Source organism: Nomascus leucogenys, chromosome 15 (genome assembly GCF_006542625.1).
Source record: "Nomascus leucogenys isolate Asia chromosome 15, Asia_NLE_v1, whole genome shotgun sequence".
In the NCBI taxonomy this organism is placed as follows: Eukaryota; Metazoa; Chordata; class Mammalia; order Primates; family Hylobatidae; genus Nomascus; species Nomascus leucogenys.
Genome location: NC_044395.1, coordinates 73,471,486 through 73,487,599, shown reverse-complemented (window position 1 = coordinate 73,487,599; position 16,114 = coordinate 73,471,486). Strand labels below are relative to the sequence as shown.

Here is a 16,114-nt window from a genome sequence, read left to right as displayed (position 1 = left end):
GAAGAATGACCCCAAGTCTCCATTTGGTTTTAGGGTGAGTTGTGTGATTTTTGGAGCGGCAAATCTGTATGGAAAATGAAGTTGTTGATCCTGGAGGGAGATGCTCCCAAAGATTCCATGGCAGCTGCAGCTGGGGTATTTTCTGGGTGAATCTAACTAGGGTCCCTCAATGGTATCTGATGCTATCTCATCATGTCATTGAATTACCTCAAATGAGCTGCACCTGTCATCCCCACTAAGCTGGGAGAGTCATTTGGGAAGAGACCCTGGACTTTCCCAACCCATTTTGTGCAGAGAGTGGGGCTGAAGACAGAACAGACATTCCACAAATATTCGCTGACTTGGCTGCATTCTGATTGTGAGAAGTTTGGGGTCCAGCCCAGGGCAGTGACCAGAATTCTTGTCCCATGGTGTTTGGAGTTCCACTTCATCAGTGTTAGGGCAGGCCTGTGCTGCCATGTGGGAATTGGAATCACATGAAAAGAACGGGAGAGAAAGCTCTGTATCTTATTGACAAAGCACACCAAAGGGATGCCGGTCAGAAAGCCATTTAATCTATAAACAAAGACACATGAATGGGCAGATTTTGTAAATGAAAGCAATCTGGCAAAAACCCCTTGGTGGCGAGCTTGGTCTCCCCCATGGGCAATGACAGCCTTGGTCATGGGTCTGGACAACACACAATTCCAATGCAGGCTAGGAGGACATTATGGGAGTGAGCTAGGAGAACCAATGATGCAGAAAGTAGACTCAGGAGAGGCACAGAGAATGCACCCCCTGCCCCCAAGTGCAGTGGATCAGAGAGCTCAGAACCGAGAAGAGATGAGGAGCTCATGGCCTCTCGTAGCCTAGCCTAGAGCACACTTACCGCTCACTATCTTATTGTCCATCATTTTAAGTCAAACATCCCCAGTTCAGTGAGAGTGTACTTTCTCCAATATTACACACATAAGGAAAGATGGGGTAACCTTGAAAGCCTGAATGAGAAAACGCTTTCAGGAGCTGTTTTTCAGATACGCCAACGTATATTTGCCAAGGGCAGGCACTGTGCTTCTCCAGGCAGGCGGTAAGGCCTTTGACAGGGTATCCAGGAAGACACATAGCAGCCAGAGAGTTGTGCAGCCCCAACCCTGGCTCCATACAGAGCAAACATGTAACAGATTAAATATTTATCTGTTGTCCTGTCTACCTCAATAAAATATCACACTCCTTTAAGCGGTTGCCTTAATGACGTTTGTGTGTCTTGGAATGCCGGCCTGTGCTAACAAATTGCATCTCAAGATGTGAAAACATGAAGATCAATAAAAAGAAATGAAAAGTCTGCTTCATTGAAAAAACATCATTTATCTTAATAATGGGTATTTCTCTGAATTTCCCAAGTGCCCTTCCAAATGCCAGTATCAAAGCCAGTGCCCACATGTGTGTAGAAAGTTCAGGAGGGTTCAGGGGAGTTGAGGCAGGAACCCAGGCTGCTCAGCCCAGGGGGGCCACCGAGGAGAAGCATCATTCTGGGCCAGTCACCCACTGGACTGGTTTCCAACCAAGGAGCTTTCAAGCGGGGATTTCCAAGCATATTTCTGGAATTTCAAAACTTCCAGTGAAAATAATATGCAGTTGACCCTTGAACAACAATGATTTGGACGGGGCGGGTCCACTTGCTCATGGATTTTTGTTTTGTTTTGTTTTGTTTTTTTGAGACGGAGTCTCGCTCTGTTGCCCAGGCTTGAGTGCAGTGACGCGATCTCAGCTCACTGCAACCTCTGCCTCCTGGGTTCAAGCGATTCTTCTGCCTCAGCCCCCCGAGTAGCTGGGATTACAGGCACGCACCACCACGCCTGGCTAATTTTTTGTATTTTTAGTAGAGATGGGGTTTCACCACATTAGCCAGGATAGTCTCGATCTCCTGACCTTGTGATCTGCCCGTCTTGGCCTCCCAAAGTGCTGGGATTACAGGTGTGAGCCACCATGCCCAGCCCATGGATTTTTTTCTGCCTCTGCCACCCCTCAGACAGCAAGACCAACCCCTCCTCCTCCTCAGCCTACTCAATGTGACGACCATGAGGATGAGGACCTTTATGATGACCTGCTTTCACTTAATGAATAGTAAATATATTTTCTCTTGCTTATGTTTTTGTTAGTAACATTTTTTCTCTAGCTTACCATATGGTAAGGATGTAGTATATAATGCACATAACATACAAGCTATGTGTTAATTGACTGTGTTCAGTAAGGCTATTAGTATTATAGTTACGTTTTGGGGGAGTCATTATATGCAAATTTTCAGCTGCTCAGGGGTCAGTGCCCATATCATTCAAGGACCAACTGTACTTTCATATGAAAGTTGTTTCAGCAAACATTGTGAAGCATTAAGTGACCCCCTTTTGGTAGATTTTATATAATGTGGTGGGCATTGGAGCAGTTATAGTTCATGCTGATTAGTATGAATTAGGAAAATGTATTATTCCACATCCAGGAGGCTTGCTTATAGTTTGTCAAGCCCACAGGCTGGATGGTGGGATTCCTGCTCCTGCCATTGGTAAAACAGGAATCCTCCTCCGAGGTGAGAGGGCTGGAAGCACTGGTCTCCATGGATCAGCGTTCTGGCCTGGTAGGCCCCTTATTTCCTTCCCTCCACACATGCAGCCTCGTCCACTCTGTCCAGTTCCCCTAGCTCTTCTCAGGACACATTGTGGAGAGGCTGGGGGGTGGCAGTCCAGGAGCTCCTGTCCATCAGCAGCAGCAGGTTAGGAGGTGCTATGGGATGCCCAGAGGTTGCTGAGACCAGATTGGTGTTGGGGTGGGCAGAGGTCTGATCTCCTCTCCTGGTCTCCTCCACTCCCCAGCCAGGACCATGGTATGACATGAGAAGGGCAGTCCCAGACTCCGTATGGCTGACGTAGCTTTCCCCAGAGTTTTCCTACACAGTGGAACATTTAAAAAGGTAAATGGCAACTTATTTTTCAAATGAGAAAAATCAGCACTCCCGATGCCTGCGATCAGATCCGTCTTCTCCCTCACTCTGTGTCCTCTAGCCATGCTGGCTTTCTGCACTTCTCTGGGGAGCCAGGTCTTCTTGTCTGGGGATCCTCCTCTGTGGTGCGCCCTGGAGTGGCAGGCTCCTCACTGGAGCAGCTCCATGACTAAGGGATTACTTTAAAACGCCGCCTTGCCAGAGACTTCTCATGACCTCAAATCTACATTAGACCTCTTTCATAGATTTTAGTATTTCTCCATCGCGATCATCACAATTTGTAACTAACATCGATTCATAGTTATTTTTCATCTGTCTCCCCTGCTAGACTATAAGCTCTCGCTCACCCTTGGACATGCTGCACTCAACATGTACTTGCCAAATACATGACTAAATGAAGGCCTGAGTTCAGAGTACTCATCCTAGAAATTTCTCAGGGGACAGATAGGTCCTGTGATCAAACAAGATTGGGACCCATCGTACCCCGTCTTCCCTTAGAAAGTCCTAATATGCATTATGTAGGGGACTCTGAGGTGGGCTCCAACTAGAAAACAAAAAGCCTCAGTAAGCTAACTTTCTTCACCTCATGTTTCCTAAACGTATTTAAATGTGACTTTTTTTTCATCTAACATTTACTAATATCCTGTAGAATTTATTTTTAAGAGATGCTTTCTTGCAGGATCCTACTGGGAAGCCTGAGGTTCTCAAGGTCATCAGGCTTGGTTTGGGGGCTGCTCACCCTGCACTGAGCACCCTCACGGCTGCATTGCTGTTGTCATGAACACGTGAACACACATGCACGTATTCACAAATGCAACCACCACTGTAGTAAAGCATGGGCTATAAGCAGAGTTTGGAGCTAGCCTGGGGTTATAGTTTTCAGGGAACAGAGAGTAAAAAACAATCAAAACTCTGGTATTTGTAAATGTAACCTTTGTAGTTATGATTGTGAGTAACTCAAACTGACTTGTCTTTTGGTTAAGACCCGAATCTGCAAGTATTTGGGAAGCTGATGTGTGGAGGCAGGTCCCATAGGTGGTGAGTCAGTCTGCCTACCCTACCCAGCCTTGCAGCTCAATGCAGCTCTCTTGTTTTCAGCAGCTGCAGCAATTCTCTTGGATTTTCCAATAGAGTTAAGCAAATTTTCGGGGGGAAATGACACGCAATCTTGGAATTAGTGAAGATTTCAGGACATATCCCTCTTGCATGTCTAGGATGTATTATAAAGGTAAGATTCCTGAGGTGGAGCTGTATTAAAGGCAGGGGACCTCAAATTAGTTTTGATCAGCCTCCACTTAGGCACAGCAAAACTGCTTCACCTACCGACTCCATCTAGTCTTATTTTCCAGTGGAAAAATAAATGAGTGATAATTTGTGGGGAGTGGATTATGTATACATTTGTTCTAGCACTGGACTATGGATGATTCCTATTTGAACCACAATGTATACATGTCTTAGAGTCTAGTTATTGAAAAATTACAGCTCCAGAATACTGTTGATGCAAATAAGCTTCAAGTATACTCTGTAGGGTTAACCAAGCAACCCACAACAAAATAAACTGATGATAATGCAAGCTAACAGTAATTCATAATTAAAAAGTACCAATAGCAGCAATTGGAAATTGCAACCAACTCGAGGCAACACTGATGATGTGCGTGCTGATAAAGAAACCTTCTCCCAGATCGGGAAATGTCATCTCTGTGCCTGCACATGTGAAACTGGAGCCTTCTAATACAGCAGGCGAGCACAGCATTGCTGGCAGCTAGACTTTGTAGCACGGTATTATAGCGTATGTAGTAACCTTTGTGATGCTTAGTGGATTACAAATTGGTAGTCCTGGTAATATGTAAAAATGAAACCTTATCAATCTGCATACAATTCACCATAACGTTCCAAAAGAAGACTTCAGTTCAAGGCACATGAGGATGCCTCTGATAATGCGCCCCAGCCTCTGGTCCCGCACCCCATAGGTTTTAGTCTCTACTTTTGAAATTATTGTCTAGGCAGCCTTTCCTCCTTCAGCTAGGGCTTTTTGCCTTTCCTAGCTCAAGCAGACTGGAGATACGCATTTGGATTTATGAAGTGCTCAGATTGTTATTTTAAAATGTGAAATGTATTTTTAATACCCAGGGTAATACAATATCCAAGATATAACATTAAGTGATAAAAAACAATGTGTATGACAGTATATATGACATTCTACTTATATTTTTTAAAGCCCACAGATTTTATATGTATGTTTGTGCTTTACATGCCTAGAGTATCTCTGGCAGTGTGTGTAAGAAATGGATCAAAATAGTTGCCTCCAGGGAGAGGTAATAGGTGCCGGAGGAGAGAGGGAGGCTTAGGTTTTCCACTAGATACCTATTTGCGCTTTTTAAATTTTGCACCATGTATGTATTAACCATTAAAAATAACTGAGTTTAAATTAAGAGAAAAGAAAACAAAACCCAGTGAGCCTATAAAGTGTTGATTCTCATTTTGGTTTCTTTTTTCTTTTTTTTAAAGATGAAGATTAAGTTTGTTTTATTTATTGTTGATTCCTCTTTTGCCTTTCAAAGTCATGGTCATATATTAAGTAGGAGATTCCAGATTCTAAAGTAAAACATCGAAATGAGATGACAGCATTAGAAAACCAGGCCCAGGACCTGGGATTCTGGGCTGAGACAAAGAACTCAATCCCAAAACACAATTTTCTGATAAATTAGAACTGTTATTTAAAAACTTTCCTAGTGTTCCAATGTATTTTCACACTGTGTATATGTAAAATACAAAAGGAGCACTCTTAGTAAGGACACTTGTACATTTGTAACTTGAATATAAGAAAAAAAGACCAAAAAAGAGACAAAATTCATAAAGCAAAGCATGTTTAAATGAATGCATTCCTCTTACTTCATCCTGCTTCTGTATTGCTCAAGAAAATGAAGCAATTATTTATCTTGATTTGCTACCAGGAATTTTTTAAAAAGCAAAAGAAATATTACACTATTTAGTGTTTCCTAATAAATAAAATTTCACTAATTATGTAAAAAAGAATTGTATTCTTTTACATAGATCAACACAAAACAGTACATTGCCTTTGTATGTTAAATGCTCATTATGCTGAGTGACAATTCTACAAGCAAAGACATGTAGTTATCTAAATTTTATGGGTCCTGAATTACTGCAGATAGACAGTACGGTAAGAAATAAAAAGGCTGAAAGGAATGTTTTGGACATTATAGGAGGCCTAACTTTGGGTGGTGTAGATACAGATCAAGATGAATTTCTCAAACCAGAGATGGGCTTTGTGGAATGGGCCTGAAGTAGTGACAAGACTTCTGGAGGAGGGTACTTGGGCTGGTGTCTACCTGGCATATTTAGGAACATTCCATAACGAGATGTAATATCAGCACAATTGATTATTTAGCCCAAGGTCTCAGTCAGTTGATGGCTACAAGTTTTAAGTACCACAAGCCCCACCTCTATCTCTGTATGTTTAGAGTGCAAATATTTTCCCCATGCTTCTCATCCCCTAGTCACTGCCCACCCCCCCTCTGCCTCTTCCCTATTCTTACAGGACCTAGCAGGCTGGCACACTAGAGCTCTGTCTTTCAAAGTCAAGTTCACATAGAGGAGATACAAGTAACCACAAGCCCTTGAGTAACCCACGCAAAGAAACTGCATGGCTTTGGTCTAAATGACTTACATTTTTCCTCGCCTGAATTAGCTGGTAATTACATGTGGGCAGACTTAGCCAGAATAGTCTAAATGATCAATTAGAAGGCAAAAAGAAGTTCCTTTCTTTAAAGTTCAAGGGTCCCTGTTGAAGAGCCCTACTTCCAAAGCGATGCTCACATGGGCCCATGCCCATGCCCAACTCTCTGCGGTGCCTGAGCATATTGTACATTTGCTTAACGATAATGAATTTAGTACTTATTTTGCAGGAAAATATAGGGCATTTCCATTACATGCAATCAAGCAAAAAGGCTGCAAAATGTGCCACTCCATTAATTCTAAACAGAATCCTTCCCAAATGTCATCCTGAAACCAAAGTACAGAGTTATTATAAATCTGAAGGAATTAAGAGTAATTTTCATTTGTACAAAGGATATGAGGGACTTGACTCCTGCCACACACACACTATTAATTGGGTTAAATCCAATTTGCCAATTTCAGTGTGAATCACTAAGCTCTGACCTAGCTTGCCCCAGTGGTGAGATCAGTGAGTTCTCGTCTTTTTGGCTCAGGTGTACATGTGCACGTGCTCGTATGTGCACACATATACACAACTTTAGAACATTCAAAGAACATAATGTAATTGGCTTGTTATAAACATGTTGTACTGTCTACTATTGAGGAATGCATACTTAGATAAAATTATAAAGAAAAGCAAAAACAAAGCAAAACCTTGATGATTGGACTCAGAATAGTGGTTACCTTTAGGGAGAAGGGAGAGGTTATGTTCAAAGAGAAAAAAAATGCCAACTTCTGGCAAGTCATTTAACCTCTGAGCCTTAGTTTCCTCATCTGTAAAAGGGGAATGAAACATCTACTTCAATGGGAGTCCTGAAGATTAATGGCCTTGAGTATATCAGAGCGGAGCACTTAGTGTGGTGCCTGACACACAGTTAGCACCCTTTGAATGGTAACTAGGATCTTTATTTTCATCTTGTGGGGACTCTTTTGCCTAAGCTGGTTCCCAAATCACGGAGGGAAATCTGGACCTGGCACCGGGGTGGGAACAACCTTCAACCTTCACTGCTAGGTTGGTCCCCAGGGCCTGGGAGGGATGGGTCAGCCCACTGAGTTATTGATCATTTCCTTCCTAATTTCAATTTCCACTATCTCTGGGTTGCAGCTGGACTTGTGGGAGAGCACAGTGCAAGAGACAGGAATAAGCAGGATAAGGCAGTTCAGAGGAGGGTCCAGTATGCCAACAGCAAGAGCTCCTGGGCAGTGGTGGGCCCAGGGCAGCCCCTCACTCCACGTTGCGGTACTTGGTGAAGAGGTTGTACAACACTCGTAGTGTAGATTTCAGGTCACAGTTGACTATGTCTGTGTAGAAAACAAAAAACACCAATTGTTTCCATGGGGCCACGTGTTCCAAAGCTGCCATACACTGCCCCTCCCACCCACCACCGAATCCCGTGTACCCAGCATGTTTGGGGCAGATGGATAGAGTGGGCAGCGAGAATTCAGAGCAGGGGGCAGTGAGGGTAGAGGTGCTGGGGCACAGCATCTCCAGATAAGAAGGCCTGACCCTCCCCACAATCCCCACCTGTCCCAGGGGCTCTTTGCCCACTGCCTCCAACCTCCATCATAGCACCAACCATGTGTGGTGGAAAGGAGGGGAAGGCCTGGGGCTACAGTGGAAGACCAGGGGGTGAGTTAGGACTCAAGCTGCCTCACAGGAGCGTGCCTAGCAGAGAAGGGTGACTTGCAAGGAGTACTCAGGAAATAGGCATCATGGGGGACAGACAGCTTCCGATTAAGAATACAGCAGGGCAGAAGGGTTTGAGGCGCTAAAACTTCAGCTGGAGGTTCCTCAGCTTCTATGCCACCATTCCCTCTCTCGCTCACTTCCTCCCTCCCTCCTTCTAATCCTCCCATCCTCCCTTCTTTCCTCTGATCCTCCTTCCCTCCCTCTATTCCTCCCTTTTTCCGTCCCCCTGGATCTTCCCATCCTCCCTCTTTGCCTTCCTTCCTTTGCAATAGGAGCTTTCCAGGTACAGAAGTGGGCAAAGAATTCCATGTGGAAAGTTTAGTGTATCTTACTAAACCCAGCTATGCTGGAGAATTCCCAATAGGCTAGCATGGCTAGAGAGGTTGGGGTGTGCGGGGCTGGATCCTGAAAGGCCTTGAATTCCAAGTTACAGAGCTTGCATGATTTTGTAGGCTAGAGGCTGGAAACTGGCAGCTGGCAGGCTAGCTATGACTCACTGACACACTGTGCTCAGCCCTCCCCCCCTTCATCCATCTACTTACTGGTCACCACTTTCTCTGGCTGTTCCTCTAACCCTCTGCTGGCTCCTCTACCTTTCTCCCTCCCGCAACAAGACCCCCTCTCTGTTCTTGTCCCTCTGCTGTCACTCTCCTAGAGAGCCAACCTTTGAAGAGAAAGGGAGAAGAGAAAACAAACAAAAAAATGGAACTCTATCTACTATTGAGGAATGCATACTTAGGTAATAAAATTATAAAGAAAAGCAAAAACAAAGCAAAACCTTGATGATTGGACTCAGAATAGTGGTTACCATTAGGGAGAAGGGAGAGGTTATGTTCAAAAAGGATGCAGGACAAGTTGGAGGGAGCTCTTGGGAGCTGGCATTACTCTTTTCTTTGTCCTGGGTGGTGGCTGTGTGGTGGCTCGCTTGGTAAAAGTTCACTAACCTGTACATTTATGTTTCATGCACCTTTCTGTATTTGTGATATTTTTCACAATAAAAATGATTAAAAAACAATTGTATGGGAGGTCAGATTAAGTAGGTGATTAAGAGAAGGTAATAAGTGCTCTGGGATTCAAAGACGGGAGAAATTACACCAAGCCATTGGGAGAGAAGGGGTGGGGGAAGGTGTCAGGATTCTAGCAATGCTCTGGTCAATACCCACAGGGATCTGTCAAGAGCAGGCAGAGTGGGGAGCCAGGGGCTCCCAGGTCTTAGCCTTGGGACTTTTAAAAAATGACTTTATTTTTTATTTCAATAGCTTTTGGGGTACAGTGGTTTTCTGTTACATGAATGAATTATATAGCAGTGAATTCTGAGATTTTAGTGAGCCCATCACCCAATACTGCACATTGTACCTAACATGTATTAGTTTCTTTATCCCTGTCCCCGCTCCCACCTGTGCCATTCTCAGTCTCTAAAGTGCATTATATCACTCTGTATTTAGCCTTGGGATTCTTGCAACTGGGACTGCCACTGGTTCCCCCTACCCCAGGGCCCCTCCTGCCTTCTCCCTCCAGGCCTTATCCTGGTTATAGACCAACCCTGCTCCACCCTGGCTGGGCCCAAGGTCTCCTACCGATAGACCAGGGGCTTCCAGAGACCCGTGGAGAGGCCTGGAGTGGCCTGGAGCTCACAGCTTCTGTTTCTGCTCCCGTGGTGGTTCATCACATATCTAAGCCTCTACCTGGGGCCGTGGCCTGAGGCTGAGCCCTGCTACCTTGCCTTGCTCATGCTGAGCCAGGAGTCCTACCCTGAATCACCTTCTGCCAGATGGAATCCCATGCCCTCTAGGCCGATCCCCTGACTGCTTGGTGTTGAGTGTTTCTTAAATTCCACTCAAGTCAAATATTAGGAAGTTACTCCAGGGAGGAACTGCTAGAAAGGCAGAGAGGGGCAAAGGTGAGCTTGCCAAGGGAGTTGGGTGTAAAGGGGAAGGTAAAGTGGGCCTGGAGCCACTACAACAGGCTCCTAATGAGCTCCCCTTACCCTCTCCAATCCATTCTACCTACTGGAGCCAGACTATGACAGGCCTCCAGGTATGGCTGTGCAGGATGTGCACTGCACAACTCCCAGGCACATCATTCACACTTCCAGGGCACCACTGTCATGGACTGCAAGGTAAACAGAGCCTCTTGGAGCTGTGTAGCTCCCAGCTCGTATGGCCATACAACTATTTCACTTAGAAGGTCCAAAATCCTAAATCATGGCTTTGTAAGGCATAGCCTGACCCGACCTGCCTACCTTCCCACTCTCATTTGGTGCCACACCGCCTCCCTCACTATGTATCACAGTCACTGTGGCTTCCTTTCACTACCCTCCCCATGGGCCATGCTTGGCCTCTGCCCATGCTGTTACAACATCTAGATCACTCTTCCCAAATAGCCGGCTCTAGGTCCTCCTGCAGACCTCAGCTCAAAGCACAGGCTCCTGGAGGGAGGCCTTCCTGACCCCGGCCTGGGCGCAGGGGTCCTGTTTTATGTTCTCAAAGCTCCCACATGCTTCCTTCATAGTACTCACTCCAGGTGTAAATCAGTGACTTGCATGCTTATTGATTAACATCTGCCTCTGCCCTGGACTATAGGTTCCTTGAACACAGAGAACACGGAACCTCCAAGGATATTAACAGATCCATGAATGAATGGTTGCCCAGTGTCTTGGAAGCCCAGGAAAAAAATTCCAGAGAGGGCAGACAAGAGGGCCACATGCCTCCCAAGAGGGTGAGGAGGTTAAGGACTGTGTTCCCAGGGAACACAGGCCCAGCAGGTGACTTGGGAGACAGCAAGGCCAAGAGCAGGTGGAGGTAAAGTGTTAACAACAGCATGGGCAGATCAGAAGTGGAGGCATGAGCACGGGTCACAAAGGAGGAATTTGGGGGCCTGGTGAAGGACAGACACTGATGGAGGCAGGGGGATTTGTTTTCCCTTTTGAAAGGTGGGTGAGTTCTGAGGTTGCTAGAAAAAAAAAATGTCCAATATGGGAGAATGTTTTAAACTGGCCATTTTAATGGTTACTAAGTGACATTTTTATGTTCACAGAAGTTTGAAGTCCATCTCCACTACAGCTGTGTGACCCTGGCAGTCACTTAAATTCTCTGAATCACTTTTCTCACTGGTAAAATTGGGCATTACCTTTATGAAAAACACCCAGAATATATTAAGGGTCCCCTAAATGGTAGTTTTCTTTCTGTTTTCCCATCTTTGCCCGTTAGCAGAGCTGCTATGTACAGCCGTGCAGTCTGTGCACTGCACAATACCTGCACCATTCACATGGACTAAGCCCTGCTCCTTGGAAATCTGAGTTGCTTCTTCACCACTAACGCCAACAGATGGGCCGGGTGAATAGGGGAGACAGCAGTCAGAGACACTGCCTATCACTTATCACCTGTTCTTATCAAGAAAGCCAAGACCTGGGCCCCCAGGTAGTCCCAGGCAGACTAGCAGGCCAGCAGGAGACTGGACTATCTCAGCCAGGAGAAGGGCTGTGGATTCCTGGGAATATATTGTAACTCCATGCCGTATAAACAGAGCCACTTCAAAGCCCTGATCTCATAAATTGTGTGATTAGCAACTCAGTTCAGTTCTGATAGCCTCTGTGTGCTGGCCCAGGGCCCCTCTCTGGAGGCAGACAGCCAGGACTATGGGGCCCCTGGTCAGATACACCAGAACAGAGGCTGTCTGGCAGCCTGCGGCCAAGGAAAAGGCGGCTCTAGAGATAAAACAGCTTCTGGCCAAGGGGAAAGGGCTCATTGTTTGCTCCTCCCACCCAGAGGTATTAGTGACTCTTTCCATCAGGAGAGGACCATCCAAAATGAGTTCATGAATCTCTAAATGATGCAGAGGCCAAAGGAAAGAGAGGAACTCTCTTCCCAGCAGAAACCGTCTTTGCACAAAGGGACAAGGCCCTCTGTGGCCATTTGTGACACCACAGTTTCCTTCATCCCAAGGCACTGCTGAAGGCCCTTCTCCGAAGCCTTCCCCCGCAGTCTCTGAACCCCTTGACCAAGGTGGGAGGCCCCTGCTGGCTCAGGGCTGGCAGCTGGTGGGGGCTGGAATCAGTTAGGTGGCCACTAGGTGGTTACTTATGCTCTAGCCCCCAGCCGACCTCCTGGCGCCTCTATCTCATCCTGCCTGGTATCTCTACCTGCTCTCTATTCCCCACTGGGGCAGGATCCATGCTGTACAGATGCTCCTTTTCATGGTGACCTACTGCCCTATGAGTTTGCCATTTGCTTTATTTATTTTTAAAAACTTTTAAGTCATGAAAATTTTTTTAAAATATGACATACATCCGGAAAAAGAAAACCATGCAACATATATGTACTGTTTTAAATATTTGAAAATGAACTCTTGCCCACCAAAAATAGAACATTGTCAGTATCCTAGAAGCATCCCCTCCCCTTCTACATTCCCTCTCTCATTCCCCAAATATAACCACTGTGCTGACACTTATGATTACTTCCTTGCTTTTCTTACCAGTCCTAGCATCAACATACGTGCCCTTGAACAGTAGATTCGAATGTTGCCTCTTTTTGTATTTCATAGGATTCATCTGTGTTGTTACATGAGCTGTCTGTTTTTTTTTAACAGTTTTACTGAGGTATAGCTATAATTATCCAACTGTAATTCTATAATTGTTCAAGAATAAAGCTTCTTGGCTGGGCAGGGTGGCTCACGCCTGTAATCCCAGCACTTTGGGAAGCCGAGGCAGGCGGATCACTTGAGGTCACGAGTTCAAGACCAGCCTGGCCAACATGGTGAAACCCTGTCTCTACTAAAAATACAAAAATTAGCCGGGTGTGGTGGTGGCAGCCTGTAATCCCAGCTACTTAGGAGGCTGAGGCAGGAGAATCCCTTGAACCTGGGAGGGGAAGGTTCCAGTGAGCTGAGACTGTGCCATTGCACTCCAGCCTGGAGAGCGAAACTCCGTCTCAGGAAAAAAAAAAAAAAAAAAAAATCTTCTTGATTTGTTGTCTACCTCTGGTAGATTTTCAGTGCTTCAAAATCATTGTTTTGATCATTTTTGTCCAGTTTTACACTTGCTTTTTAGCAGAGAATAGTCACTGATCTCTTCAGGCTACAGTAACTAGAAGTTCCTCCCCTGACTTCTCAGTTCAGTCTTTTTATTGTCATGGTTGTATTATAATCCATGATATGAATATGCTCCAATTTATGTAGCTAGTCTACTGGGATGTACACTCCAGCCTATGCTATCATGGGTATTATTGGGCTTGTCTCCTGGTGTACGGACATACATACCTATGAATGGAATTGCTAAGTCAAGGAGTGTGCTAACTTCCTATTACTGCTGTAGTAAATTAGCACACATTTGGTGGCCTAAAAACAACATAAATGTATTATCTCTGAATTCTAGAAATCAAAAGCCCCAAATCCATCTCACTGAGATAAAAATCACAGTGTCAGCACAGCTGCATTTTTTTCTGGAGGCTCGAATGGAGATCCTTACACTTGTTCTTTCCAAGTGGGGGATGGAATAAGTTAGGTGGCCATAAGGCAGTTACTCATGTTCTAACCCTCTGGGGTTGCCTGCCTTCTCTGGCTCATAACCCTCTTCCATCCCTAAAGCCAGCAATGGTTGGGTGAGCCTTTCTTATGCTGCATCACCCTCACACTCCTGTCTCCCTCTTCGACTTATAATAAGGATCCCTGTGATGACATTGGGACCACCTAGATAATGTCATCCTCTCAAGACCCTAAATTTAATCACATCTGCAAAGTCCCTTTTGCCATGTAAGATAACACATGAACAGGTACTGAGGATTAGGACCTGGACATTTTTGGCCAGGGATGGAGACCACGTTATTTTATAGCATATTACAAATCTTCAACTATGTTAGATGAGAACAAACTGTTTTCTACTTTCAGCTAAATAAGGACTGAATAAAAATAAAATGGTTCTAGCAATTTAGAATACCAGCAGTTTCTGTTGTTCTACATCCTTGCTAACATTTGGTATGATTAGAGTTTTAAATGTTTGTCACTGTTGGCTTCAGTACACTATCTCCTAGGGGAATGGGGGAGTTGAACATTTTCCATGTTATCAGCCACTGACCAAGTCTTCCCCAAATGAAGTGATCTCCTGGAACTAAGCTGCCATCACCTGCTTGGTTTTTCAGCATTGCTTGCCATCTGGTCCCAGGTATAAGATTCCTTAAATTTTAGATATTTAGTCCTACAGACTTCAATCCTGCCTGGTACTAGATGTCTTCTGAGTCCCTGCCTGCCTGTTATTCTGGAGTCTTAACCATAATTGATGATGAGTCTACTTGAAAGGTGATAACAGGGTGGACATGTAAATTTGAAGACATGTGGCACAATGCCCTAAATAAAAAGCTGCCAGCTGCATGACAATATTTCTTTTTCTTTCCTTTTTACTTTTCTTTGAGATAGGATCTCACTCACTTTGTTGCCCAGGCTGGAGTGCAGTGGTGCAACTTCCGCCTCCCAGGCTCAAGCGATCCCTTCCACCTCAGCCTCCTGAGGAGCTGGGACCACAGGCATGCACCAATACACCTGGCTAATGTTTTTGTATTTTTTGTACAGATGGGGTCTCACTATGTTGCCCAGGCTGGTCTCAAACTCCTGAGCTCAAGCCGTCTGCCCACCTTGGCCTCCCAAAGTGTTGGGATTACAGGTGTGAGCTTCCATGCGTGGCCATTATTTCAACTGCTCCACTGGTTATGAACTTGATGCTAACCCTTGGCTTACACTAACTCAGGCACTAAAGGGTCATGAAACCTGGGCAGCAAGTCATCTCAGATACAAACCCAGTTTCTAGGGGATTTCAAGGCACAACAGAGCTTTGAGTGTTAAACAGCACAGTGGAGAATGCATTTTCCTGACCTTAAAAACATGTTGCCATGAAAAATGCCTCCACCACAACCGGTTTGATTTTGAAATGCCCTCAAAGAATTACCCACATTGGCACCCTTTGAAATGTCTGCATCATTTACTTCCAACTCTCACTTTCCAGGTAGAAGCATAAAAACCAGGCGGAATGCTGGGATTCACTTCTTTCAAAGTACAGTTTCATAAAATGCTATTTCCATTCCCCTTTACGTACTGGAAATTTGCAGCACGGGCATAATGCCCTGTGTCATAACAAATAAAACACGTGTTTTTCCATCCACATCGGTCAGTTAGTTTCATATTCAGCAACTTAATAATTGCATAAAAATATCACCTATATTCAAAAATATTCCTATAGATTGATTTATATTGGGAAAATCATCTGTCCCAAGGGAAAGAAATATCCCAATTCTAAAATATCAGAAGTACTTCCAATCTGTAACCAGGAAGTTTCATATTAAGCGGTTCAAGAAAATGGAAGCAAAATGATGGTCAGAACTTTCTCACTGTGTCTGTCCTCCCAGAAGCAGGGTGCTGATCATCTGCCCACAGAACAAGACAAGTCCATTCCTAATGGCATTAAGAAGGCTGGAGTGGCCTTGCCAAAGAGAGAACCCCGGGGGACACCAGCCTTGCTAGAGGCCCTCCCCCAGGTCTCAATTGACCAGGGGCTTAGGACAAGGTGGTAATAAATGAGAACAGGAGTTGACCTTTGTTGGCTAGAGTCAATAGATAACGAGTCTGGAAGGAGTCATGAGACAGGATCCCCATTCTTCCCCAGGGGGGACTTTTGCTCATGCTGTCATTCTGTCTGGCATGCGCATACTTCTCTTCCAGTCTCCATACACCAA

At 45.0% G+C, this 16,114-nt stretch overlaps 1 protein-coding gene across 1 annotated transcript in view; it reads right to left on the bottom strand.

Moving 5' to 3' along the window:
* Window positions 1–532: 532 nt before the first annotated feature.
* PARVA (parvin alpha) overlaps window positions 533–16,114 on the bottom strand; it is a 165,564-nt gene continuing 149,982 nt past the window's right edge. The window contains exon 14 of the mRNA XM_030829036.1: window positions 533–8,008. Coding sequence (XP_030684896.1) covers window positions 7,932–8,008 — 77 coding nt within the window. The 3' untranslated portion in view covers window positions 533–7,931. The remainder of the gene's footprint in view (window positions 8,009–16,114) is intronic.